Raw genomic sequence first — 27082 nt, forward strand, 5'->3', positions numbered from 1 at the left:
CCCTATAGTGTACAAGTGAAAACCACGTTAAGATATATGTCAATGTCCTCCCCACAGAAAATATAGGTTGATGTGTATGTGTTTTATATCTATTCTGACCAAATGATTGACATTCATCAATATTATATCCGTGATTAGGGTACAGGCTAAATTATTACCAAACAGATGAGCCCTATGCATTGATGACGTCCATTCAGGCTAAATTGGCTATGTCATCAAAATTAATGATTCTTTTTATTACGATTGTAGCATTGTAACTGCGGAAGTTAAACCTAATATTTAGGTGATCCAAGATATTTTAGAATAGCCCATTTGTCCTGGGATCAATGATGTTTTGATTTGTATTGTGAAACATGGTGACAACACTGACCCTTTTGTTGTCACAATGAAACATGGTGACAACACTGTTGTGCTTCTCAAATATCAGCATTTGGGTAATATCTTTTTGCGTTTACACAAAGAGCGCATGGAGCAAGACTTGGCTTCCAGTGAGCCGTTTTAAGATAAGATCAAATGTAATACTATATGCCTACAGTATCTGTGCTTTCCGTGTGAGGGATATACTGATAAGCTGTGTAGTCGGCTGAGTATTTTGTCCTCATATGTCATTACACATTCTCCATTTGACGTGATCTTATACTGCGACTCCTGTTAGTTCATGCATATGTAACTTCCTGGATATCGCGTCCCTAGCAACAGGGGGAACTACGACTAAACATTAGACCAGATCTAGAAGTATGGAGAGCATGAAGGCCCTTCTATGTACTCTCGTCCTGGTGTCGTCATTCGGCTATGGTAGGTCATACAATCTAACAGCGTTATCGTTGTCCTTGTGTGTTTCTTCTTCAGTCAACATTTCGCGTTTGTGTCTAACCTTGGATAACTCGAAGTATTTTTGTACGTCCCTTAATTTTGACACTATATCATATATTTGTAACATATGCTATACACTTTCTTAGTAAAGTACAGATTCTAGTACTTTTGATGGGGTGAGTCCCATGCTGGATTCGAACCCACGCCCTCAGCGTCAAGTGGAAGCCGCGATGGCTTAATGGGTTAGAAGGCTGACTTTGTGTGCTGGCGATTAGGTGCCTGACTCTGAGGGCGTTGGTTCGAATCTCGGATGGGACTCAACCGAACATAAGTACTAGAATCTTTACTTTACTGAAAACGTGTAATTCCAAATATAACATACATTTGACAACTTTCTAAATGGCACTGTGTATATATAAACGTTTACATTTGTCCAACTTTTGGGCAATCAACGTCTATCGCTCCGGGTATTTGTTTATAGAATCAAAGGACAAAGTAGAATAATGACATATACTAACTAACTATATTCATGCTATAAGGTAACTGATTTCATGAACATGACTTAAATGAGTGAGGCAAAATGTGGCTTTTTCTTATTCTTTTTTCAGGAAGTGTTTGTCTGTTTTTTATTTGAGTATAACTAAGTATTGGACGCCGGCTGACATTCACTGATGAAATAAATAATAAATAAAATAAATAAATAAATAAATACAGTCACTGTGATAGTTTGTTAAACACCAAACAAACCAACGGTTCTTGGAACCTGCAAGTGTAAGAAAGAATAGGGCTTGAAGTCAACCGTTTGAACACTGATGGAAAATTTGCACAGGTTTTCAAACGCTGGACCAATCGTCGTTGGGCAAACGTTGTTTCCGGATGAATCAAAGTTTACTTGGTACTTCGTAGACATGCGCAACAGAGCGTGGCGTACACGGCATGGGCGTTTTCATGCCGTTAATGTCAGACAAAACGGTCGTTTCAGGGGTGGCTCAGTAATGGTGTTTAGTGGGTTCACTGTGAATAACTGTGAATAACATGCTATTCACATGACACTGGGCTGTACTACCGTGACAACATCACGGAGGAGCACGTGGTACCGTCTGCACGCCGACTTGGACGTCGTTTTGTGTTTCAGGATGACACAGGAGTAACTTGTCAACCCATTCAACCCACTCGCCTCTTTCCGTGTCCTACAAGAAAACTCGTACATGTATAGTACGCCATTATTGCCAAGAATCGTGGCAAACCAGTACGCGTGGTAAAATGTGAAATGATGTCAAATAGTTTCTTTGCGATTATCGATTTTCATTGTTATTTCCATGATTACAAACTTGTTACTGATATTTGTTAACGACATAAGGAACTTACATAAAGTGACGTTCGTGTTGTATTATAAATTAATTTGCGTTTTGTAAGAGTAGCCGTGTTTGGAAATTGACAGTAATCTTTCCTTGGAAATTGTATGTCCCAGACTATTTTCTTGTTTGCGCTTAGACAAGGCTCAGTCGTGAACATGGCCACGAGAGGGGTACGACTCGCCATCCGAGTAGCCATCGAATGTGTCTGGGATATCCTTGCACGGCGCCTACGTCATTGTCAACAACAATCGACCACTCTCGATGAACATGGCGCTGTCCTGCAGGAAGAATGGGATGGAATGAAGTTGACATTTAGATATGAGATTACCTCGTCTAATCCTGAAATGTCTTGCGAATACAGGCGGATTCACGCGATTTACTAAAAAAGTTAGGCCAGAAATGCTTGGACAATGCTTCTTGGCAATTATTTGATAATGGCTGATATAATCATTCATACCAACTCGACCTAATATGGCATATCACGATCACGGTGTACCATTCCCTATTCATAATGATTACTCGTAAAATATCGAAAAACATAGGCAAAATTCCATGGTAGAAACACTTCTAAGAAATAAACTATACTGTGACCCACCTGGCAGGCAGACAGGGTGACAGCGTTCATGTAACGCACGGGCAGCACATGCCAGGGACCGTCTCAAAATATCAAGTGTCAGTATAACTGCTGGTCGAGGACTCTAGCGGAATTACAACAGGTGCAACTCGGCTGACGTTAACGCCGTCCTGCAGACGGTATTCGTCCTCGATTTTGAGAACACGGTCTTCAGCCTTTTGCCACACTTCTGGAGTAATTCTCGCAAAAGAAGCATACACAAGCTCTTTAACGCTTGAAAGCTTGAATGTGGTATTATTGCGAGCAATCAAATTCTTACAGTTACCCCAGATCAGCTCGATGGGTTTGAGCTCACAGTGCCGTACTGGTGTACACAGAACTATGTGGCCTTGTTTTGCAACTAGTTCGTTAGTGATGTACTGGATTGGCTTTTTGTGCTGCCGGATGTTTTCCATGAGCTGGGGCTTTGTTTCTGATTGCCTGTAAGGAACGTTACAGTAAGTGAGAAAATCCTGCAAGTTAGCCTTGAGATTGCTCATGGTGGGTGTGATGGTACCAGGGACACGCAGGTTATGGTAACTGGCGTTATCCAAAATGATAACGCTTGGTACGTCCAGCTGCGGTAAAAGCTGATGTTCGAACCAATCCAAAAAGACCTACCCATTCATTTCGCTATCACCATCAGATTTCTTGGCCTCAAAAACAAAGTCACAACCCCCAATCAGTCCATTGCTACGGGTACCAGTATGCAAGATGATCAGGCGTCTACCTTTGCCTAATGGTAACACTGGTGCTTTAAAGAAACTCTGAAGGAAGCCTCATCCGATCGGTTGAGTCATTTTTATTACACCAGGTTTCATCAAGGTATATAATTTGAACCCCCAAATTGCGGTATTCTTCAACTGTTCTGAGATAAGCTGATCGCATGGACAGGATTGAGTACTTTTCTCCAAACACAGCTCTGTCATCTCCCCTTTTGGTGTACCTGAACCCCATTTCTACCAGAGCTACAATAAGTGTTGTTTTCGAGACATTTATTGTATCTTTGATCTCATCTTGTATTTAGCACACGTCAGTGGGATTTTGCGTTCATACAGTTTATAAACTGCACGGCGTATGACACCCTTATCAAAGCTATCCAGTTTGTGTTTCCTACCTGGTTTTGATTTTGACACGACCCCTGAGATAACTGATTTGTTTACAATTTTGTAAACCTGACTATATGTCAAATTAAGGGCGTTACACATTCTATAGTAAACCCTGTCATAGCTGACGAGAGGTTTCCCTCTTGTTTCTCCAGTATGAAATACTGGTATAAATTAATTGTTCTGCAGAGATATCAAGTCGCATGTTGCCAGTTCAGTGCTCATACACGAAGTGAAACTATCATTTATGTCATTTTTACAATCATATATGTAATTTAATTAGTTGAGGCTATATGAATAATTATAGTCTGTATTTCAAAACTACAGTTTGTACGTAGAATATTTACGAATGTTGTTAAAACGCCAAAATTTCCTCCTGTGAAGTCACTCCTCAAGTGCATTTTTTCATCTGAGCTTTAATATCCAACTAGGTAGAGTCGTACATGTATCATGTATGTGCTTTTATCTTGTGTCAAATTCATCATATTGATATTGAAGCCCAAAAGCGTTTTCCAAGCATTTCCGGCATTACCTTTTTTAACCAATTAGCAGTGGCGTAGCTACAGCGTAGCACAAAAAGCACGTGCTTACACTTTAAAATTGAAAAAAAAAGATTCAAGATGCTAAAAAAATTAACATTTAATTTGTTTTCATTTTTCCAGGGTGGTTTCTGGTATAGTGCCGTGGTACCTGAACGCACCTTGCCTCGCTGATCATTTATAGAGAAAACATGTTGTGTCTACACTATGCACTAGATTATGTCTGGAAACAGGCTGACACTTCAGTCCGAAATCGTTCGTTCTATAAACGTTATCGAAACTGTTACAGTCTCCTAGTATTGACTTAATTAAAGCTTCCAGTGAGGCATCAGTTGTCATTAGCAGTCTCCGGCAAATCCGTGAGGATGATGATGTATGGCAAGAACTGTTTGACGATGCCTCACAGCTTGCAAGAAAATAAGAGCTGGCCCCTAGTATGCCACGGTGTGTTGGCCGTCGGAAAATGCGGGGCAATGCGCCTGCTCCAACGCCAATGATGTACTGGAAGAGAAACCTCCCTCTTCTTGACCACGTCTCTCAGGAAATGGAGCAGTGGTTGATTGTACCTACTGGTCGCTTTGAAGCACGGTACTTAGTGTCTAGCTCACTGTACAACCTTACTGATGAAATTGTAGGGAGGATGTTTCAACAATTTGTTGAACCGCGTTAAAGCGACATTGAGCAGCTGAATGTTGAAGTGTGACGGTGGAAATGCCGTTGGTAGGACGTAGCCATTGAAGAAAGGCCATCTTGTCTGCTAACAACTCTCGACTTTGCCAAGGCGGATCTTTATCCTCACATCCATGTGGCCGTGAAAACCTTGGAGACAATGCCAGAGTCCTCTGCAACAGCTGAACGTTCTTTCAGCGCAATGAGACGCATTAAGACTTACCTCAGGTCAACAATGTTAACTGGCAGATTGTCTGCACTTGCACTTATTCACGTACATCGTGATTTCGTGGTAGACATTGACAAAGTCATTGACATATTCGCACAAGGTCAAACTAGACGACTGGCTCTTCTCTGTGACCAACATCTGTGATGACCTATTGTTGCTTTGATAGTTTGTTGAATCCTCTCAATCGTCATGAGATCCACCCTATGCTTTCAAGTTGAAGTGTTTTCGAGTTATCTTTAAGTTGTTTTGGTACTTTACTATTTACAATATTTTTTTGGTCAGGATCTTTATGGTTTGCATGTTTTACCATGGAATTGCTGTTTGCCTTAACATTAACTTGTGTTCAGAAGAATGTTTTACTTTTAGATGTGGTATACCACCCTGATTTCAAAATGTTTCATCATTTGTGCTCACACTCTCACATTTTTCTGGCTACGCGCCTGATTAGACGTTTCACGGAACAATGACGTACTGGACAGCGGGGTGTTTTGGCCGATAATCTAACAAAACACCGACTACTGCAAGTCTCAGTCAGATTCCAAGTTACACTGTAATATATTTCATTAACGATAAACAGGAATAGTTGTGACCGCTTTTCATTAAATATCCGCTACTTTTGTAATAGTGAGTGAGTGAGTATGGTTTTACGCCGCTTTTAGCAATATTCCAGCAACATCACGGCGGGGGACACCAGAAACTTTTGTAATAATGTATGATGACTGAAATGTGTACAAACTGAGAATAGTGATGAAATGTAAATCTAGATGACTGGTGATCTTTATATTTATTGTGCACAAAATTTTACATAATGGAAAGTAGAAGACGTTTTAATGTACTCTGATTTAAATTGTTATGCCAGCTTCAATGGCAATGGGTCTTATTTAGGGGTCGGACGTTCTTTCACTTGATTGGTGTGCCTGGTAATTCTATGGACGCATAATCAACGAGCAACGTCACCCTACCTATAGCTCTTAGACTGTCATTTTCCCCCAAGGCGTCTTAAATTTTTCACTGCCGTTTCTCCCTTTGATCACAATGACAATACTTTATTACCCCGAGGGGAATTCTTTTTACATTTGAAAGTGATCACATCATTAAATATTAAAAATGGCATAAAGGTTAAGAAAACACAAAACAGACAGACAAAGTTAACAGTCATTTAAAAGTCGAATACTTGCTGGAATAAAATGATTTTGAACTCTTTTTGTTTTAAAACGTGGCATTTGGTATCAGCGGCCTGAAGGTAAAATATTGTATTCAGAAAATAAAACGTGGCTGGGATCAGATAAGAATCTCTCAGCGAGGTTAGGAACACGGGAATTAAAAAGAGATGGTAAATCCGAAACAGCCACCCCAGAGATTTTACTTACAATTAAAAAGGTTTTGTTGAGATTGAAGGTTTGCTTTTGACATTAATAATTTCAACAAAACAACGACAAAAAAACAGCATCACCTTTTGATGTTAAAAGATATCAGTTTGCGCATAAAATGCAATCTTTGCTGACATTTCCTAAAAATACTTAACTCACTGAACCGGAAGAAAACGTCCGGCAGTAGTCAAGTCTGGGTATTGTCTTGCATCCATGTTTCATATTAAGAACATGTTGTAGGTACCTGCGAAAAATGTTGGAATGACTACAACTGTAAATATGGATGCTGCAACTGGGAGTGTTGTGCAGGTTACAATTAGTAAGTATTACCGAAAAAGATTCATCTGTCTGTTTAAAAGGTGTCACCTATCGTATGCTTAAAGCTACGTGAGATTAGTAAGGTTCTGCATGAAGGTTCATACGTATATTGAAATATCCACTGTCTGAGGTCAAAGGTTGACTGACGAGATAAATAGATACATAGAAAGATAGAGAAGTGCTGTTGTAGCATATATACTGACCAGCAAAACAAACGCAATTCAAGAAATCAAAATAATTGTGTTAGTGTATCAAATCCAAACTCATGATGAAAAAGCATAATTTTCATGAATTCTGAGTTGCGTTTTATTGCTGGTCAGTATATATATATATATAGATAGATAGATAGATATAAACAAGTGATTTCTGCAGGTGTATAAGCAATCAATATATAAAATATGAGTCCAGATATTTCTTCTTGTCAAATCTCCTTTATATCTGCACAAGATCTTTGGCCGTTCAACGGCTCTTCAGGTGTACAATGAAAGCTGAGTGTCGTCATAGGCGACACATAACGGTAATAGCTATGTCGTCATCATGCGTATGACGTTAAGCAGTTAGTGACAATAGCGGGAGACGTAAAACGTAGTCATGGGTGACAGTAAGGTTACGTTTGTGACGTCATCGTGTTTTTGACGTCATAGTTAGAAACAATAGTGGTGGACGTGTATGCATTATGGTTTCAGTGCACAAATACATACTGAGTTACATTGAGAAAGTTACAAAATTATACTTTTGTATATTTTATACATAGATATATATATAGATATATATAACACTACTGTATCTATCTATCTATCTATCTATGTTTATAATTCGGTGACCTCATATGATCTCATATGCTATCCGTAAAAGCTGTTTTCACCATAATCTGTTAAATTGTCTCCCTTCTATTTTCAGCTACGTGTATCTGGGTGTGGGCGTGACGTTTGGCGTAGTTACCATCATCGGGGTCGTTGTTATCATCGCATGCTTGTTGAAGAAGAATACCAGACCTGGTCGTGTGATCGCTGCCACTCGACCTGCCCCGGGTCTGGCGGTACACTCTCATTTCACAGCCACAAGTAAGTGTGAGCATGGCGAGATCTAATGGTGAATAGTAACAAAAGTGCATACGCGATTGCATCACTCTACGCAACTGGGATACGATGACATGTGTCAACCAAGTCAGAGAGCCTGACCACCCGATCCCGGTCAGAGATTGAAGTATTTAATGTCAGTGAATCGGCCTCTCTCTATATGTATTTATGTCTGCCCCCGAAGGGTCGGGAGACATATTGTTTTGGGTAGGGAGACATATTGTTTTGGGTTGAGTGTCCGTCGGCGTTGGCGTTCCAATTGTTTCCGGAACATAGCTCTAAAACTTGATCAATCTTCACCAAATTTGCTATACTGCCTCTCCATATCATGTAGATGTGCCTTTGGGGGGTTTCAGGGATTTTTTTCAATTTGGACTTTGTCTTTTTGAAGGGTAAAGTTCGTTTCCGGAGCATAATTCTGAAACTAATTGACCCATCTTCACCAAATCTGCTATACTGCCTCTCCATATCATGTACATGAGCCGTTTGGGGGTTTGAGTAATTTTTTTTTTCAATTTCATTTTTATCTGTTTTCATTGCAACAATTTTGACATTGTCATTTGAAGGGTAAAGTTCGTTTCCGGAGCATAATTCTGAAACTAATTGACCCATCTTCACCAAATCTGCTATACTGCCTCTCCATATCATGTAGATGAGCCGTTTGGGGGTTTGAGTTATTATTTTTTTCAATTTCATTATTTTTCTGTTTTTATGGCAATAATTTGGACTTTGTCTTTTTGAAGGGTAAAGTTCGTTTCCGGAGCATAATTCTGAACTAATTGACCCATCTTCACCAAATCTGCTATACTGCCTCTCCAAAACGTGTAGATGTGCATTTTCTTTCAATTTTTTTAATTTTCTGTTTCAATGGCAACAATTTGGACTTTGTCTTTTTGAAGGGTAAAGTTCGTTTCCGGAGCATAATTCTGAACTAATTGACCCATCTTCACCAAATCTGCTATACTGCCTCTCCATATCATGTAGATGAGCCGTTTGGGGGTTTGAGATATTTTTTTTTCAATTTCATTTTTATCTGTTTTCATTGCAACAATTTTGACATTGTCATTTGAAGGGTAAAGTTCGTTTCCGGAGCATAATTCTGAAACTAATTGACCCATCTTCACCAAATCTGCTATACTGCCTCTCCATATCATGTAGATGAGCCGTTTGGGGGTTTGAGTTATTATTTTTTTTCAATTTCATTATTTTTCTATTTTTATGGCAATAATTTGGACTTTGTCATTTGAAGGGTAAAGTTCGTTTCCGGAGCATAATTCTGAAACTAATTGACCCATCTTCACCAAATCTGCTATACTGCCTCTCCATATCATGTAGATGAGCCGTTTGGGGATTTGAGTTATTATTTTTTTCAATTTCATTATTTTTCTGTTTTTATGGCAACAATTTGGACTTTGTCTTTTTGAAGGGTAAAGTTCGTTTCCGGAGCATAATTCTGAACTAATTGACCCTTCTTCACCAAATTTGCTATACTGCCTCTCCAAAACGTGTAGATGTGCATTTTCTTTCAATTTTTTTAATTTTCTGTTTCAATGGCATCAAATTTGGACTTGGTCATTTTGAAGGGTAGGGTTTGTGTTCGGCGCATAACTCTAAAACCACTTCACCCATCTTCACCAAATTTTGTATACTTAATACATACATACGTACGTACATACATACATACATACATACATACATACATACATACATACATACATACATACATACATACATACATACATACATACATACATACATACATACATACATACATACATACATACATACATACATATATAGCGCCGATATCCAGCTCAACTGCTCAAAGGCGCTTTGTTTTTCCCTCGATCACTGGATGTCAATCTCAACGGCACGTCGTATTATCAATCTCAACTCCCTGGGGAGTACGCTGAGACGCATCTACTATAGAGCACCATGAATTTTCTCTGTATATATTGCAAAACATGCTCAGAGATTTTGAAATTGAAGGTCTTTACGTTGAATTGGGTGAAGGGGGAGACATCTATTTTTACGAGTAAAAACACTTTCTAGTTAAGATTGAGTTAAGAGAAACATAACATAGATCGGTTTAACACATATGTATTTTTTTCAGACAGCAGTGGACAAACTCAGAGTAGCTCGTTCGTATACCCCGCACCGCAAGGATCCCCCGGTTACGACCCTTACTCCGCCTACCCACCTCCAGGGGCTGCATCCCCACCCCCTGATTACAGCACCCACCCTCCTACCTACCAGGAAAAATCATAAACTGGTACAAACACTAGGGGATATCTCAGCGGAACTAATTGTCATCACGTTAAAAGACAATAAATTATCACAATATTCAATCTAAGCGTAGTACCACATAGCTTGAATCTTGAGTGTGGTGTTAAACAACAGACAAACAGGCATAAATACCGTCTGTTGTATGTATCCTAAAATACATATAAAGGTTCATTGTCTCACATGTATCTGCTGTCCGTTTACCTGCTTATAGTTATGAGTTCTTATGTTGCTATTGATGGTTATTTTCATATCATTCAGAATATCCACGGCTGACCCCTATGTCAACCTTATGGTATTTTGTTATGAAAAATGTTATTTAATAACTTTTCATCATGTCCAATACCATGAACTAAAGTGTATCTATTAGAAAGGTGAATGCAATACACTTTTACTATGTTTAGAAAACTATCAGTGGAAAGTTTTTGTTTCTACCTGGCTGAAATCGATCGCTCATTACAGGTTACTCAACACCAAATGTTTTCCCATAGACGGTCAAAACACTTATTTTCCTAAAACTTTATTTTTCAAAATATTTTTTCATTACATTTCTAGTTTTTTAGTTAACCAAGTGTAATTTACTCTTATTTCGTTTAACACCATTGTCACATTTTTAATAACCCTCAAAAAGAGAGGTAACTGCCTCAGGGCATGCCGCTTTAGGCCATGTGCTTGCACGGTAAACAACAACCATGAGAATGTCCAAAGTAGTGGTGAGCATAATTATTGTAGTTTTCATATTTCATGAATTGTAATTTGTTAAAGTAACTTTAATTTATTTTTTCATGTAAGTCATGGTACTTTTTGCGTAGGAATTTTGCTTTATTTGGTAATTTTGTGGCAAGTTGTAAGTTGGTCAAAATTATGTGAATACATGTTTTCATGGCATAAGGTTAACATTTTCTCAGTGCTTTTGAAGAAGTTTTCATGCTTTTAATGTTTTATTGTATTTCAAATGTGCTTAGGAGCATATAAGAATATTTTGTGCTTTTGTCTTTTGAATGAGTTTGGGAAGTGGCAGTACAGCCATTTGTTCATTTAGCAAGTTAAATTCTGTTAATGGCTTATTATTTCCTAAAACTTATTTAGTTCTTCTACTATTTTCAGTTAATCTACTGTAAAAGGCAACATGAACTGAATATGAATATTAGAATTAGAATTGGAAATGGATGGACATGTTGAACAGATGGACATTGAATAAAGTGATACATACAATACACAAGAATCATGTTGTTCGCAACATAGCATTGACACTACTGGACATTCACATTACTGGACATTTGCTTTATTGGACATTGCTATTTCTGGATATTGGAGAACAAGTGGACTTTGAAAGAAATTGTAAGAACTTAGAAATTAGAAGGAATTGGAATCAAGAATGCTGACCAGAAAAGGTTTATGTACTGCTCTAGAAATCAAGGGTGAAAGGGTACAGTAAATTTTCCATCAACTTGAAAGAGACTATCATCATATCAACTTAGTTATTGTTACAGGGGTTTTAACTAAGTTTACTGTTGAGGAAGTTCGCTATGCTGCTAGAGAAGAATACATACAGTTATTAGAAGAGCCAGCGTTGTCATATTTTAAGGAAGAAGTAGGGACACAAGATAAGATTCTGTTGAGAATCAAGACAACTATAGAGCAGTATTTATTGGAACAAAGAGCAAGTCAGGCTATGAGTGAGCATTCTGGGAAAACAATTTTAGCAAGAAGTCACTATCTGTTAATAGTGGAAAATCGTCACGTGCAAGTAAAGTTTCCTCAGCTATGTTACATGAGAAACAGAAGCAAGCAGAACTTGAAGCTAGGAAAAGGGCTCTTAAAGAGAAACAAAGGATTGAACAGGCTAAATTAGACATTCAGATTAAAGAGGAGGAGTTAGAGCTACAGACACAAAGTGAGGTTTGTCAAGCTAAATCAAGAGTATTGAATGACTTTGAAAATGATCAGGATAGTGTGGGTGGTGAGGTGAAATTGGGTTTTACGTCGTACTTGAGAATATTTCGCTCATATGACGACGTGGATAGTGTGGGACCTGAAGATACAACTTCAAGTAGGAAAGAAACTGACAATATTGACCCATTCGTGACCAACTCGTGTTATTCCGGGACAAGCCGAATAGCGACTCGTGCCCCTCTGGAAGGATTTCATATTGGCGCATGAACGTCAGAACTACTTTAAACAAGAACGATAACTCTATCCCTGTTTGATTCCAATGTTTCTAAAAATCACCGAAGCACATGTACATTGTATTGCTAGGTTGTTGTTTTTGGGTTTTTTCAATTATTTATTTTAAAGAATTAAACCTCTTTGATACAACTAAAAGAAGGAGAAAAACATATTTGTTAAATACATATTCTAATGTAATTATTACCAGCTGTTCACCTTATATTTCCAATTATGTTAATTAATAGGGTTCTTAATAGGGTTTAATCATCACAAATGGGATTTGTTTTATTGAATATACAAATAAAATAAACAAAATTCAGCTACATTAAGTCCCAAAGCAGATACTCAAAAATGACTTTAAAATATTTCTCAAACTGAACATTCGTGTAACCTTGCTGTCACACCCCTGGCGGAATTTTAAATGAATTCGCCGAAAAAAATATGAATGACCAAAAAACAGTCAGACTAAAATATCCTCAGAGATATGAAATATAAGCCCAATGTTAAAGATTCAGGTTGATTAGTTACATACAAATACGATATTATTGTTTTGAAACTGGTAGCGATTATAATTACAATTCCTAAAATTGGTCAAAGCGCACGTACAATCTGCGTAACAAGCCCGCAAGATCGTCAGAAATACACTCAGTTGGACCCATGAGAGCTGTTATGTCAACAAATGCACGTGTGTGTATTTGAATCTCTCACCGTCAATCGTGTGATTCTTATTAAAAACTTCACAAAAGGCAGCAAAATCCTTTTAGCTACGTTCTTTGTACTTTCAATATGACGATATATATTTTTCATGATTTTTTAAACAATGACATAATGCCATAAACGTTTTAAGTACTCGGGATTATTTTATCAAAGCACCGCGCTCATTTACGCGCGTTCTGATTGGTTTGTCGTATTTTCGCACATAACAAGTATCGAGTGGGTGACGAGTCTTCTTGGAGGTTACGGAAAGGGGCGAGTGGTGACGAATGAATATTGACCCTCCATTGAAATCTGAGCCAGTTATAGAAACTAAGCCAGTCTACAGTCCTGAAGACACAGGTTTGAATACAAGAAATTCCTCTTTTCTTCCATCTAGAAGTTATAGTTATCCACAAGATGTTTTCATGTCAGTAGTTTAACAACTTAGGAAGCCAGTACCGGACATCCAGAAATTTAGTGGAAATCCCCTAGAATACCAGAAGTTTATGCGTCAGTTTCGAACCAAGATAGTCACTAACTCTAGCTCCAAAGATGAACTCATGTGCTACTTAGAGCAGTTCACAATAGGGGAGGCTCATCAAGTTGTTGGAAGCTTCAGCTACTTAGATGCAAGAGATGGTTGTCATGCTGCAATGGGTGAACTTGAGTCTAGGTATGGCAACCAAGAGATAATTGCTAGCACTTTGATTAAGAAAGCTATGTGTTGGCCGAACATCAAACCGGACAATGTTAAAGCTTTGGATGAATATTCTGTGTTCTTGAATGAGTGTCAGAATGATGTTAGGCTACATGCAGTTAAGGTTCTAGAATACCCAGACATTCGCAAGTTAGCCATGAAACTTCCATTTCACTGTCAAGAAATATGGAGAAGTATTGTCATAAACCTCCGTCAATCCAGAAGGGGTGTTGAATTTTCTGACCATGTTCACCTTGTATGACTGACTCACTGACTGAGTTTGGTTTTACGCCGCTTTTAGCAATATTCCACCAACATCACGGCGGGGGACACCAGAAATGGGCTTCACACATTGTGCCCATGTGGGGATTCGAACCCGGGTCTTCGGCGTGACGAGCCAACGCTTTAACCATTAGGCTACCCCACCGCCCCCACTTTGTACGAACTTAAGCACTAAAGGCCACAGACCCGATGTATGTAAAGGAAGACATGAAACCTGACATCAAGTCGCAGCCGCCTTACAGAAAACCATCAGCTCCCAGACCGATTGTGACATTTGGTACTGAACTGGTAAAGACAAACACGTTTGAAAATAAACCCATGACTTTCTACAGTCTCAGGCCTCAGATCAATGGTACCAAGACATGTGTCTACTGTTACAAGTCTGGGCCTAGATTTTCGAAGCTGTCTTAGCGCTAAGATAGTCGTAAGTGCCATACATTACCATTAACTTACGACTATCTTAGCGCTAAGAGAGCTTCGAAAATCTAGGCCCTGGACATCTCGTAGATTCTGCCAAGTGTTAGCCTCCAAACCTAACATAGAACGTATTGACTTCCTGAAATCTATGGGCCTCTGTTTTCACTGTTTCACCCGAGGACATCGAAGCAACGAGTGCAGCAAGAATGTCAAGTGTCAGCGATGTGATGGCAAGCACGCAACTCACCTGAACATTGACCACAACACAAGTTTGAAGACCGTAAGTGCTTGTACAGGGCAAGCTAATGAAGTGAGTGTACTCTTACTGTTGTACCTGTCCAGGTTTCATTCAGAGACTCTTTGAAAATCGTATCTACATATGCCTTCTTAGACCCAGGAAGTACAGTTTCCTTTTGTTCGGAAGCTCTCATGAACAAACTTGGATCTTGGAAAAAAAATTTTTTTTAAAATTAAAAAAACATTTTAAAAAAAAAAAAAATTAAAAAAAAACAAACTTGGATCTAATGGAAAATCAAGAAAAGGTAGTAGAAATCACCATAGATACATTAGGAGAGCCACATATCTCTACCGTTCATGCCATCTCTGGTCTTAAAGTCCACGACATGGATTTAAAGAATACTGTTGATCTTCCCACAGTATACACAAGAAGTAGGATTCCAGTTACAAGTCAACATATTCCAAAGGACTCTGGCTTTGCAAAATGGTCTCACCTTGAAGTACCAAGACTGGTATCAGGAGTTGACCTACTCATCGGTGGAAATGTCCCAGACGCCTACTCTCCTCTTGAAGCTAAAGTTGGTCCTCCGAGTAGCCCACATACTACCAGAACGCGATTAGGCTGGATCCTCTGGAATGTAGTCCGACCTGCAAGCTGTAAAACCAAGACTGAGAATCATCTCTCCATGAGAACTGAAATGCTCAGTGTGAAGACCATAGAAGAAAGTGCTGCCTGGGACACACTGGTTAGCAAAAGCATTAACTTGGATTTTCCTGAAAGATCTATCGACGATAAAGCCGAATTATCCCAAGAAGACAAACTGTTTCTGAGCAAAGTGAATGAATCTACAAGCTATCGAGATGGAAATTATTACATTTATCTACCATTTAGAGACTCTGGCCAACAACAGTGCTCAAGTTCGAAAGCGCCTTGACAGTTTGAAGAAAAGATTTCTGAAAGATGACAAGTTCAAAGAAGATTATCTGACTTTCATGAAGGACATACTGTCCAAGAATAATGCTGAAAAGGTCCCGATTGAAGAAGTAGATGGTGAGGCAGGACATGTATGGTTCATTCCTCATCACGTTGTTTATCATCCACGTAAACCCGTTTGTGAAACGGGGCCCTTGCCCACTAACACGCTTGACATGACTGGATTAGAACAAGAGTGGCATGTCTCAAAAGAAAAATTAGAAGACTCAGCACCCGTCAATGTGGCCTAAGCTTGTTTTTGATCTCCAGGCGGAATGGCGGGTAGTACCAATGGCAACTATACACAAATTAATCAACAGTATTCAATCAGGATTACAGAGTTAATTTGACAGACATTTATTGTAATTAAACCTTCACTATCATTTTGTCAATTCTATACATTTTGTCGAAGGTATACACGTAGAACATAACTAACATTCTGTGTATGATATCAGTATAGAAGTCATTGCATGTTTGGTGGTACCTATTACACATCTGAATCATGTCCTCACAATCTGCGGAAAACAATTAATCAGTATATGGAAAAAACTAGCTTCAACAATGAAATTATTGGTGGATGCTTACAAACAGAACTACACATCGGGGGGGTAAATTAGTATATATGGGCAACATTAGTCAAGATAAGCATGCAGTAAATGAATTAACAGCTGATTTGATCGCTTTGATCAAAGCTTTTTAACACAGCTCGTCCAGGGTCCAGTCCCGATGTGCGTAACGAAAACCAAGCCCGCCTGTATAAAAGAATGTCCCCATTTACGAAACAGTGGCTTTTTATAGTCCACTAGTAACAAGGTGCTGTCACGCGTTCTCTATTCATGTCTGAAAAGGGAGGTAACTGCCTCGATAGTTTATTCCCTTTAGGGGCCTTGTTTGTTTCTTGTTTAACGTCGCACTCAGCAATATTCCAGCTATATGGCGGCGGTCTATAAATAATCGAGTCTGGACCAGACAATCCAGTTATCAACAGCATGAGAATCGTTCTACCCGACTGGGTTACGATTTAAGGGATCTTACCGAAACATTTGTACCATATCTTCTGCACCACAGTATCTGGTGAATGTGACTTGCTCACAATTTGTGTAACTGCTTTACTGGAAACGTGATAGGTCAACATGCTCTATATACCATAGACAGTTAAAGTGGCTTCCGAAAAAACAATTATCACGAATAGTGTGTCACTGGATATATCATCACCATTGGCATTTCAACTGTATAACAGTCTTTTGTGTCAATAATTGGATTGTCTGATCCGGACACGATTGTTTACACACCACCATCCTATAACTGTGAAACTGCTGAAACAAATGCATATTCATGATATAGTCAAAATCATTCGGTCGACTCTGCTTTTAGCAGAGTTATCTTAATGATATGGAAATGGTTTTGTCCCTTCTATTTTGTATAATAAAACGGTTATTTCAAAGTGTTGTAAAATCGACCAAGATCGCAACAGCCACTACCAAAAAAGTCATGATCAGCTTCAATTCCAATTAATTCTTTCTTTGCTTCAGACTCTACCACATAGTACTACATGTCCTGTTACAAAGGTGTTTGGGCTCAGTTTGTTTGTGTTACAAATGCACGAAGAAAAAAGCACATTAGTCTCTTTTTTGTATTACTTTTTTACGGATCCGCCGACCCGACATGTGAAGAAAATTGTTTTACATTTATTTATTTTTTGCCATTAAATGCCGCTGACCTGATATAAATAAATAAAAAATAGCAAATTATACCTTCCAAATATTCCCATGAACCATTTTATATTATACAAAAGTAATCACACAAATCGTCAGAACTCATAACACCACGACAGACTCAAGTGTGCAAATAATATCTCCATATTCCCTCTTATTTCTTTCCTCCCTACCGACCTAATATTTCTTTAAAAAAATTAGTAAACCAAGTAATTAATAAAGGCCTTATGGAAAAAATACAAAAACAACTGCAACCTCGTCTTTGAATGGCATTTAGAAGTGATACACATGAGGAAGAGAGATTTTGTTTGGTTTGGTTAGGGGGTTTTTTGGTTTGGTTTGATTGGTTGTTTTTGGGGTTTTTTTGTTGTTTTTGGTTTGGTTTGGGGGCGGGGTGTTATGGATGTCAACTTCTTTATTATGAGGAACACAACGTTTCGGAGTATACCTTTGCTCCTTTATCAGGTGAATGAAGGGTATGAGGCAGGGAGCATATATGTACATGTTAGAACAACAAATAACAAATATGCAGGCCAAACAATGATACACATGGAAGCCACATGGAAGCCAGCACTTAAAGAAAATCACGATAACAAGGAAAAAGATAATAAATAAATATGTCCTATGGCACAGATTTTGACAAGCATTTGTGGTTGGATTACAAGTGTAATTAGACAAAAGATATATAACTGGAAATGATAAAATTAGAATGAATGACTAGATAAACAAACATGCTTTTCTGTGTAAAGACCAACCTTAATCTCACACACGATTCCGGGTTTGAAACGTAAGATAACCTTTCAACCAGCAATCATTATTAAGGAAGTTGAATGGCAGAATGAGATAAATTACGACCCTAGCTTTAGATAAGAAGCAAAGATAGGAGAGATCGATATACATTATATCACACGACTGTTGGCGTCGCGAGCAGACCTACAAGAAGCAGTACAGGTGTTAGTTTCAAGTTTTACACAGCTCAGTTGGTCTGCATTCGGTGTAATATCTTTGTCTCTAGCCATTGACGTAAATGAAGAAATGTAAATTGTTCATCTGAATAATGTTTGGCCTCCAAGTCGCAGATGACGTCACGAGACACCGCTGAATGTAAAACATGACAGGAAGGACATCGTGTTTTTTAGTCGTTGTTTTACTGAACTTTCAGGGTAAGTGCAAACTTCAGACTACCTTGTTAGATATCCAATTTATTCTATTAACACTCCTTGTAACAGTCACCTATCTGATAAATAAATTTCAGTGTATATTAGTGTGTGTATATATTTTTTACCCCCAAACAAATACGTGAATGCTTAATAACATGAAAATATATAGTCGAACCCCAATGTCTCGAACTCGGTTGAGACGAAACCTCGGTTATGTCGAACTAATCTCTCGGTACCTGCCGATTTCCTGATATTAATATTTTTACCCCGATGTCTCTAACTAGATGTGTCGAATTCCCGGTTGTGTCGAACTCATTTTAGAGTCACCTAAACCCTATTAATAATTTATTATAAGTACAAATTTACCCTTTTGTCTCGAACTGTCAAAGTTGGTTCTTGCAACTGAAAACTTCATGCTCATAAACGTGCTACCAAAATATCAAAGGTGAGAATTAACGGATTGAACAAGTGGCATCTATACCCACATTGTCGTCATACTTTCCAATTGGTTAATATGTTGTATACTAGCCACATAAAGAAACTGTGCATTGTCAAACTATTATCCCAATTGATAAGTACGATAACAATGTCAAAGGTACATGTAATCTTTAATGGAGGGATCATGAGACCATAACAAGTCGGGAGAATTTCAATTGAAAAGTCAATCACAATGACGTCACGAGTCCACAAGCGGGACAGGAGTCAAACGACCATGTCACAAGCTCAATAACGGGTATGTCCACAATCGGCATTGAGAACAGCAGTGCATCGACGACGCATATAGCCTATCAAACGTGCAAGGAAGGCTTGTGGGATGTCAAGCCAGATTCTCTCAAGTTCTGTTGCAAGGTCAAGGACGTTATCTGGCGGATGAGGAAGACGGCGTAGACGTCGATCCATCTCGTCCCAAACATGCTCTATCGGGGAGAGATCCGGTGAATTTGCAGGCCAAGGCAGTAAGTCAAGGTTGTGGTGTTGCAAGAAATCCATAGCAACCCTTGCCGTATGAGGGCGGGCATTGTCCTGTTGGAATGTTAACCTAGGGCCATGACGTTGCAGAAAAAGGAATTGCTACAGGTCGAAGAATCTGATCCCTGTAGCCCACACCAGTTAAGTTGCCCTGAACAATCACCAAAGGAGTTCTTTGGCGTGCTGTTAATCCACCCCAAATCATCACGGAACCATCACCAAAGATTCCTCTCCAAAACACAGGCCTGTGCATAACGTTCTCCCACGCGTCTATAGGCACGTTGACGTCCATCACTATGGGAAATGTTAAAAACAACATTTCTCCACCAAAACAAGGGTCTGCGGACATGATTTCGGCACCACATTCGGCGAGCTTGTCGATGACGTTGTGTCAGGATAGGCCGTATGGCGGGACGTCGTGGTCTGATCCCGTGATGACGTAAACGTTGTCGAACTGTGTTGGGGTGGATACGGCGAAGTCCTGGGATGGTTCGGGCAGTCATCACTGCAGTCTGAAACCTGTGGCGAAGATGGGTCACCCTTATCCATCTGTCCTGTCTTGGCGTTGTTACACGTGAACGTCCAGAACGTGGCCGATCGATGACGTCATTTGTGTTCTGGTAGCGTCTCACCAGTGTAGAAATGGTGTTCCGGTGGCAGTGGAAATGTGCAGCCACTTGTCGTTGAGACATTCCCCCACGGACCATCCCAATGGCTTCATGACGTTGTGCAGACGTGAGCCTTGGCATGCTATGCGTTTCAATAGCCGTTTAATTTTTTGAACGATCGCAAGGGCAGGGGTTGAGCTTTCCAAAGTGACAGTATTGTGTGGTATTCATTTGTTCTGTTTCTCTTTCCCGGAATGCACGTGCAACAACGTATTGCACGTCTCAAGGACGAACCCACTGACGTTACGGAACGTGGCACGTGCATGCATGTTGTATACATGTCACTAATCTCTGAGTTTAAATCCTTATGTGTCTACAGAGGTTTGATAAATTTAGATTTTAAATTTTTGTATACACAGTTTCTTTATGTACCTAGTATATATGACACATACTGAAAATATTTTCAATGCAAAATAGATGATAAAAAGGTTGAGGTTCTTGTCAATGTTTTCGTGTCAAATATGACAAATCCAAATACACACATTTTGAGCTACCTTTTGCGTTTGTTCCGCGTTTGTACGATAAGTCATTATCCGGTATTTGTGCCTCTTGTTAAGGAGACGTGTCAGTGTGATGTGTTTAGTAACTTTAAAGAGACACGGGTGACCCAGTCATCTTAGGCACCGCAATAAATAGTAAGAGTTGTGTCCCTTGGGCTCCCATGGAACCTCTGATCATGGATCGAATCCCGGATGAAATTTCTAGGTTTGTGACGCACCGTGTAACTGGAATACTGTTCAAAGCGACCGTTAACCCACTCAGTTTAACATCAGTTGTCTTGTTATAGGTGTTCGGGGTGAGACGTGCATTGCCTTGAACTCCGCTGGGGATGCCAGGCACTTTGACTGCGACACCGGGTGTTGTGGAGAGGGTGAAGATGCAGACTGTTGTATGAGGTAAATTGACCTGCAGTGCAGCAAGTGGATGATTGAGATCATTTTGATACAGCTTTGAGTGAGTGAGTGAGATTAGGTTTACGAAGCATTTACCAATATTCCAAGGGGGAGAGCAAGTTACTGCAAACATCAAACCAACAGTAGTTTTGACTTAACATTTGGTACACATCATTTTTTGCCAAATAGTCCATTCTTGCCTCTGACTTGGGTGTAGTGATTTGAATGCATACATGTTTTAACGGCATATATCTCTAAATCCATCATGCTCCTGCCGCCAATCCTATGAAGACACATTGCATTAGTTCTTCATCTGTCCAAATCATGTTACCATAAGATGTAAACATTCAATCATACATTTGATGGGTAAATAAGATGTAATATACACAGGTTGCTTGCTCTCTTATCATGCTGTATATTATCTCATATTTGTTGTATTTATGTATAACTGTAATTAAACATTATTCACGTAAGCTTGTTTACTAATCCATAATCACTTTTGGTGAATGAAATATGATTCAGATATCCATGGGCCAAGTATACCCCTTACAGAGATGCCAACCCATATGACAAATTTGTTACGAAAAAAAACCTCCAAAAAACGCGACTACGATATCAGTGAAAATATACGAATTTTGTAAAAATAAAGACATTAAATTAGATTTAAAAATAGGACGTACACAATTAATTTCAACCACATTGTATTCAGTATCCAGCTATAGTTTGGCATGAAATGCATGTGGACCCGTTTTTTTGTAAATATCTCTTCATCCAATGACCCAATCGATCGAGGTTGTCTGACAAAACATCCACTTGCACAGTTTGAGATCGATTGGGTCACAGAGATGAAAAGATATTACAAAACCGAAGTTAGATTCACATGACCCAACACTGCATTTCCCAAGCAAGCTAAAGGGATACTACTACTACTGATTTTGGTGAGTACAATGTTAATAACAAGTTCTTAGAATACCTATATATTTTTATATTAAATATGAAAATCCTTTCGAAAATTAATACTAATTTTGGTCAAAAAATACTAATTTTTGCATCAGTTTTTGGCCAAAATACTAACTTGGCTAAGTTAGGGTTGGCATCTCTGCCTTTGTCAAACATGTCTTCTGAATTTAGAATAAGGAACTATAGTGGAATGATAGATGACACAGCAAAGTGTGGCCTGTCTTTGGCGTGACGAGCGGACGCTTTAACCACTAAGCTGTCCAACCTGGGCCACAGAGTTCATCCCGCTTTTTGGAAGTTGTTGTCGTCGTCGAATTGTCCATGATATCCCAAAGGTGCTGTATGGGATTACGGTCTGGAGAGCGACCTTCAGAAAGTTTTGCACGACGAGGCCTGGGGGGCATGGTCACCCTTGGTCTGCTATTCGTGGCCTTTCTGTTGTCCGACCTGTTATTCTGAATCGCTGGTTCAAGTTGCCCACAGTATTACGGGAGTAGTTCAATGTTCTTGTGCATGGGTCTGTGGTGTCTTTATCAGCAGCATTCCTACGACCCTCTCACGCTGATTTTGTGTTAACCCTCTCACTTAACCTTGGCATTTCTTGTGGTTTTTCTTAATAATGCATCTCTCACGTGTAAACTGAACAGTTTTTATACCGTTTGCGCATGTGCAATTTCAATACACGTAAATAACGTGTTTTCTGAGAGAAAAATCACATTTTCAAAACACCTGTGTGGGGTTTGAGACTTGGATTTGGCTTTGCGTTTATTCTAATTTAAAGTATCTTCTTTCAGCAATTTAATTTTGTTTTACTTGCCAAATTTTGGGGTTTTTGTGACGTTAGTTTACATGAGTATTTTCAAATGCTTTGTAATGACCGATAATGATCATAGGTTCTGTCCCAGAATAGGCCTCACAAAACCCTTCCTATCACCCAGTTTCAACCAAAATCACAATGCATTTATTACCTGGGTCACTTCAGGGTAGCCTAGTTGCTAAAGCGTTCGCCCATCCCGCTGAAGATCCTGGTTCGATTCCCCACTTGGGTACAGTGTGTGAAGCCATTTCCTGGTGTCCCCCGTCGTGGTATTGTTAGAATCAACGTAAAACCAAACTCACTAACTCACTCACTTCAGATATTTAATAATCCAGTTAATCCAGAAGACGATTCATGTGACACCGTTTGGTTTAACACAATTCCGGGTTTACGAATCGTTATTACAAAGCAATGGTGTTGGTATTTATGTATAGTGATGTTCCTCGCCGGCCAGACAGTGCGGTGTCCGGATTAAAGAGGTTTCACTGTATCTATTTTCTGGGGGTTGTCGGTGTGATAACTAAACAGAGACAGCCCCATTAGGGTTTTTATAATCGGCTCCAGTTTAAACATGGGCGGTGGGGTAGCCCAGTGGTTAAAGCGTTCGCTCGTCACGCCGAAGACCCGGGTTCGATTCCCAACATGGGTACAATGTTTGAAGCCCATTTCTGGTGTGGGGCGGTGGGGTAGCCCAGTGGTTAAAGCGCCCGCTCGTCACGCCGAAGACCCGGGTTCGACTCCCAACATGGGTACAATGTGTGAAGCCCATTTCTGGTGTGGGGCGGTGGGATAGCCCAGTGGTTAAAGCGCCCGCTCGTCACGCCGAAGACCCGGGTTCGATTCCCCACATGGGTACAATGTGTGAAGCCCATTTCTGGTGTCCCCCGCCGTGATATTGCTGGAATATTGTTAACTGCGGCGTAACACTAAATTCACTCACTCATTTCTGGTGTTCCCTGCTGAAGTAATGCTAAAAGCCTAACAGACATACTCACTCACTCCAGGTTAACACCGTCGTTCCAAATCGGGTTATGTTGACCGTGTACTGCCTCACCAATATTTCCATCCAACATTTAGGTGAAATCACTCAGTACCTTAAGATTTAGTTATGTACACCTTAAACCATACACATCCTTCTTCTTAGTTCTACAGTTCGTTTGTTTGTAATGTAAGGCCTCACTCAGCAATATTCCAGATGTGTGACGAAGGCCTGTAAATAATCGAGTCTGGACCAGACAAACCAGTGATTTACATCATCAGCATCGATCTTCGCAATTTAGATTCGTTGACATGCTTCAACCAAGTCAGCGAGCCTGACCACCCGATCCCATTTGTCGCCTCTTATGACAAACATGCGTTGCTAAAGACCAAGCCTACCCGGATCTCCACTGGACCTTTATTACCATATGGGCAGACCAGATAGATTAAATCAAGAATGTGCAAGCGACAATTGTCCTATTACACAGCGACAAAAAGCGATCAACGAAATGCCTTTTATTCCTTGTAGAATGACTTCAGGTACAACTGACAGTCTACCAACCACGAGAACGATAGAATAAATTACCCTAACACAATAAAGTACAAGCTTGACAGCAGGATCTGACCAACAAACGTTATCAAAACGTTACAGGCCTGAAAACAATCACCGAAACACTGCAGTATGGTTCTCGTATTAAACATCTCCCTCTATTAATGTTTCGTATTTAGCCATCGTCAAACATGGGCGTTGTGATATACTGATATTATTTCGTTTCGCTATTGACCCCAAATTAATACTGTATGTTCCAAATGAGAATGCCCGTCTCGCTTTAACATGCAGTTGGTGTGAAAAACATGGTGTACCAGAGGTCTAGAGCCAGAATAAAGGGTAGCGAATGCCCACCCACAGGTGTTATAGACTTACACACCTTTGAGGCAATACAGGCTTATACTTCCGTTTGCGCTGCAATTTACAGAGTCGGGCACCTAAGCTGCAGCACACAAAGTCAGCCAGTCTAACCCACTCAGCCATCCATCGCAGTTTCCACTTGACTCTGAGGGTGTGGGTTCGAATCCCGGATGGGACTCAACCCACCAAAGTTCTAGAATCTGTACTATGCCTTAAAGTGTAATCCCAAATATAACATATGTTACGTTTGACCACTTTCTAAATGGCATTGTGTATTCAAGATAGCGTTATGTACGTAGCTGTGTAGTAGATCGTTTGCTTACTTTCACAGTGGTGTCGCCATCGCTGCGATTGCCTTTGGCTGCGTCGTCTTCATCTGCATCATTCTCGCCATCATTCTGGCCGTCGTGAAATACCAGAATCGGAAACACAGGACAGTGGACCCAGTGCTCGACAACACCCGGCGCCGGAACAAAGGTCGCTCAGCTCAAGTTAAGTCATCTCGTAATATTGTTATGGGCAGCCTAGGAACTAACGTACACATTAGGTGCTTGTGGATTTAATTATTTTATTTTCCAAATGTGATTTATAAGTCACAAACATCGTGTTTTGGGGGAGGTTTGTTCTGTTTTGAAAAATATTCTCCCCAAACATGTGTGTCCTTTCTATTAAAAGTCAGTTTATTGGCCTCCGTAAGCTGCAGAAAGAGAGTGAGTGAGTTCAATTTTACACCGCCTTTAGCAATATTCCAGCAATATCACAGCAGGGGGCCCCAGAAACGGGCTTCACATATTGCATCCATGTGAGGAATCAAACTCGGGACTTCAGCGTGACGAGCAAACGCTTTAACCACTAGGCTACCCCATCGCCCAAGCTTCGGAAAGACCAACACAGGTCCGTTTCAAATAGCAATCTATCCTAACTCTATGATGAAAAATAAAATTTACGATATTTTGATTGAAATTAGTGCCTATACAGTTGATATGAAGTGAACCCAGGTTTAACCCCAACATGTTCATTGTCCTGATTGTGGAAAATCTACAAAGAAATGGGTTTAACTTCTTCCACACCTCTAATCGCAGAGGGGCACTATTGGCCCAGCCGTCTGAAAATGCAGTTCACTATGCAGAGGTACGTCCGTTGGGTAACCTATGATTGTGTGTTCAAAATCCCGTTTGGTCGCGATTATCTTTCTAGGTTTGGGGGCGGTGGGGTAGCCTAGTGGTTAAAGCGTTGGCTCGTCACGCTGAAGACCCGGGTTCGATTCCCCACATGGGCACAATGTGTGAAGCCTATTTCTGGTGTCCCCCGCCGTCATAGTGCTGGAATATCGCTAAAAGCGGCGTAAAACTAAACTCAGTCAGTCAGTCTTTCTAGGTTTGTCAAAAACCATACCTCTGCTTGTTGGTGTCACCAAAGAGGTAAATGGCAAAGAGCTTATGCCTGGTGGTTAAAGCGTTCGCTCGTCACGCCGAAGGCCTGGGTTCGATTCCCCACAAGGGTTCAGTGTGTGAATCAAATTTCTGGTGTCCTCCGCCACTCACTCTCTCGAAGACCTGCGTCATTTCAGACATTTCTGTCACTGAAGCTGAAATGTCCTGATGTAACTGGAATACTGTTCTAAGCGACGTAAAACCCAACCCACTCTCCACTCATAAAAATAGCTGTTTGGATGTTTTGACCGCACACGAATGTTAAAAACGTATTAATGAAATAGAGAAATTTTAGATCTTTTCTTCATTCCTCATGATCTAATTATTCTTCTGCAGATCCTGCTCAAAGGTTACAAGTCGAGAACCCCGGTCCTCTGTCGGCAAGACTAACGCTTAAACCCCCACTGTTTCCAAGGCCAAAATTTGACAAGGATATCTCCCAACGAACAGTTCCTGGTGACGGCACGTGAATGCTACGCGACTCGGGATTGTATTTCAAATTGATGTCAAACATCACATTGCCTTTGTTTTTGTTTGTTGTTTAACATTCATCATTCGGCAATATTGTATCTATATTATATGTAAATAATCGAGTCTGGACCAGACAATCCAGTGATCAACAGCATGAGCATCGATCAGCGCAATTGGGAACCGATGACATGTGTCAACCAAGTCAGCGAGCCTGACCACCCGATCCCGTTAGTCGCCCCTAACGACAAGCATGGGTTACT

At 40.0% G+C, this 27082-nt stretch overlaps 2 protein-coding genes across 2 annotated transcripts; both read left to right on the forward strand.

Annotated features, from left to right (window-relative positions):
• The first annotated feature begins 682 nt into the window (after positions 1-682).
• Positions 683-11594, forward strand: LOC124282109 (cysteine and tyrosine-rich protein 1-like). Its single transcript, XM_046718079.1, has 4 exons — positions 683-795; positions 6938-7016; positions 7916-8079; positions 10208-11594. The coding sequence occupies exons 1-4, from the start codon at positions 738-740 to the stop codon at positions 10360-10362; spliced, it is 456 nt and encodes a 151-aa protein (XP_046574035.1). The 5' UTR covers positions 683-737; the 3' UTR covers positions 10363-11594.
• Positions 11595-18484: 6890 nt separating this feature from the next.
• LOC124282110 lies at positions 18485-26988 on the forward strand. Its single transcript, XM_046718080.1, has 4 exons — positions 18485-18726; positions 21148-21256; positions 25250-25410; positions 26688-26988. The coding sequence occupies exons 1-4, from the start codon at positions 18675-18677 to the stop codon at positions 26819-26821; spliced, it is 456 nt and encodes a 151-aa protein (XP_046574036.1). The 5' UTR covers positions 18485-18674; the 3' UTR covers positions 26822-26988.
• Positions 26989-27082: the final 94 nt, after the last annotated feature.

The sequence above is a fragment of the Haliotis rubra genome, unplaced genomic scaffold, assembly GCF_003918875.1.
Source record: "Haliotis rubra isolate DU_JTF1 unplaced genomic scaffold, ASM391887v1 Scf292, whole genome shotgun sequence".
In the NCBI taxonomy this organism is placed as follows: Eukaryota; Metazoa; Mollusca; class Gastropoda; order Lepetellida; family Haliotidae; genus Haliotis; species Haliotis rubra.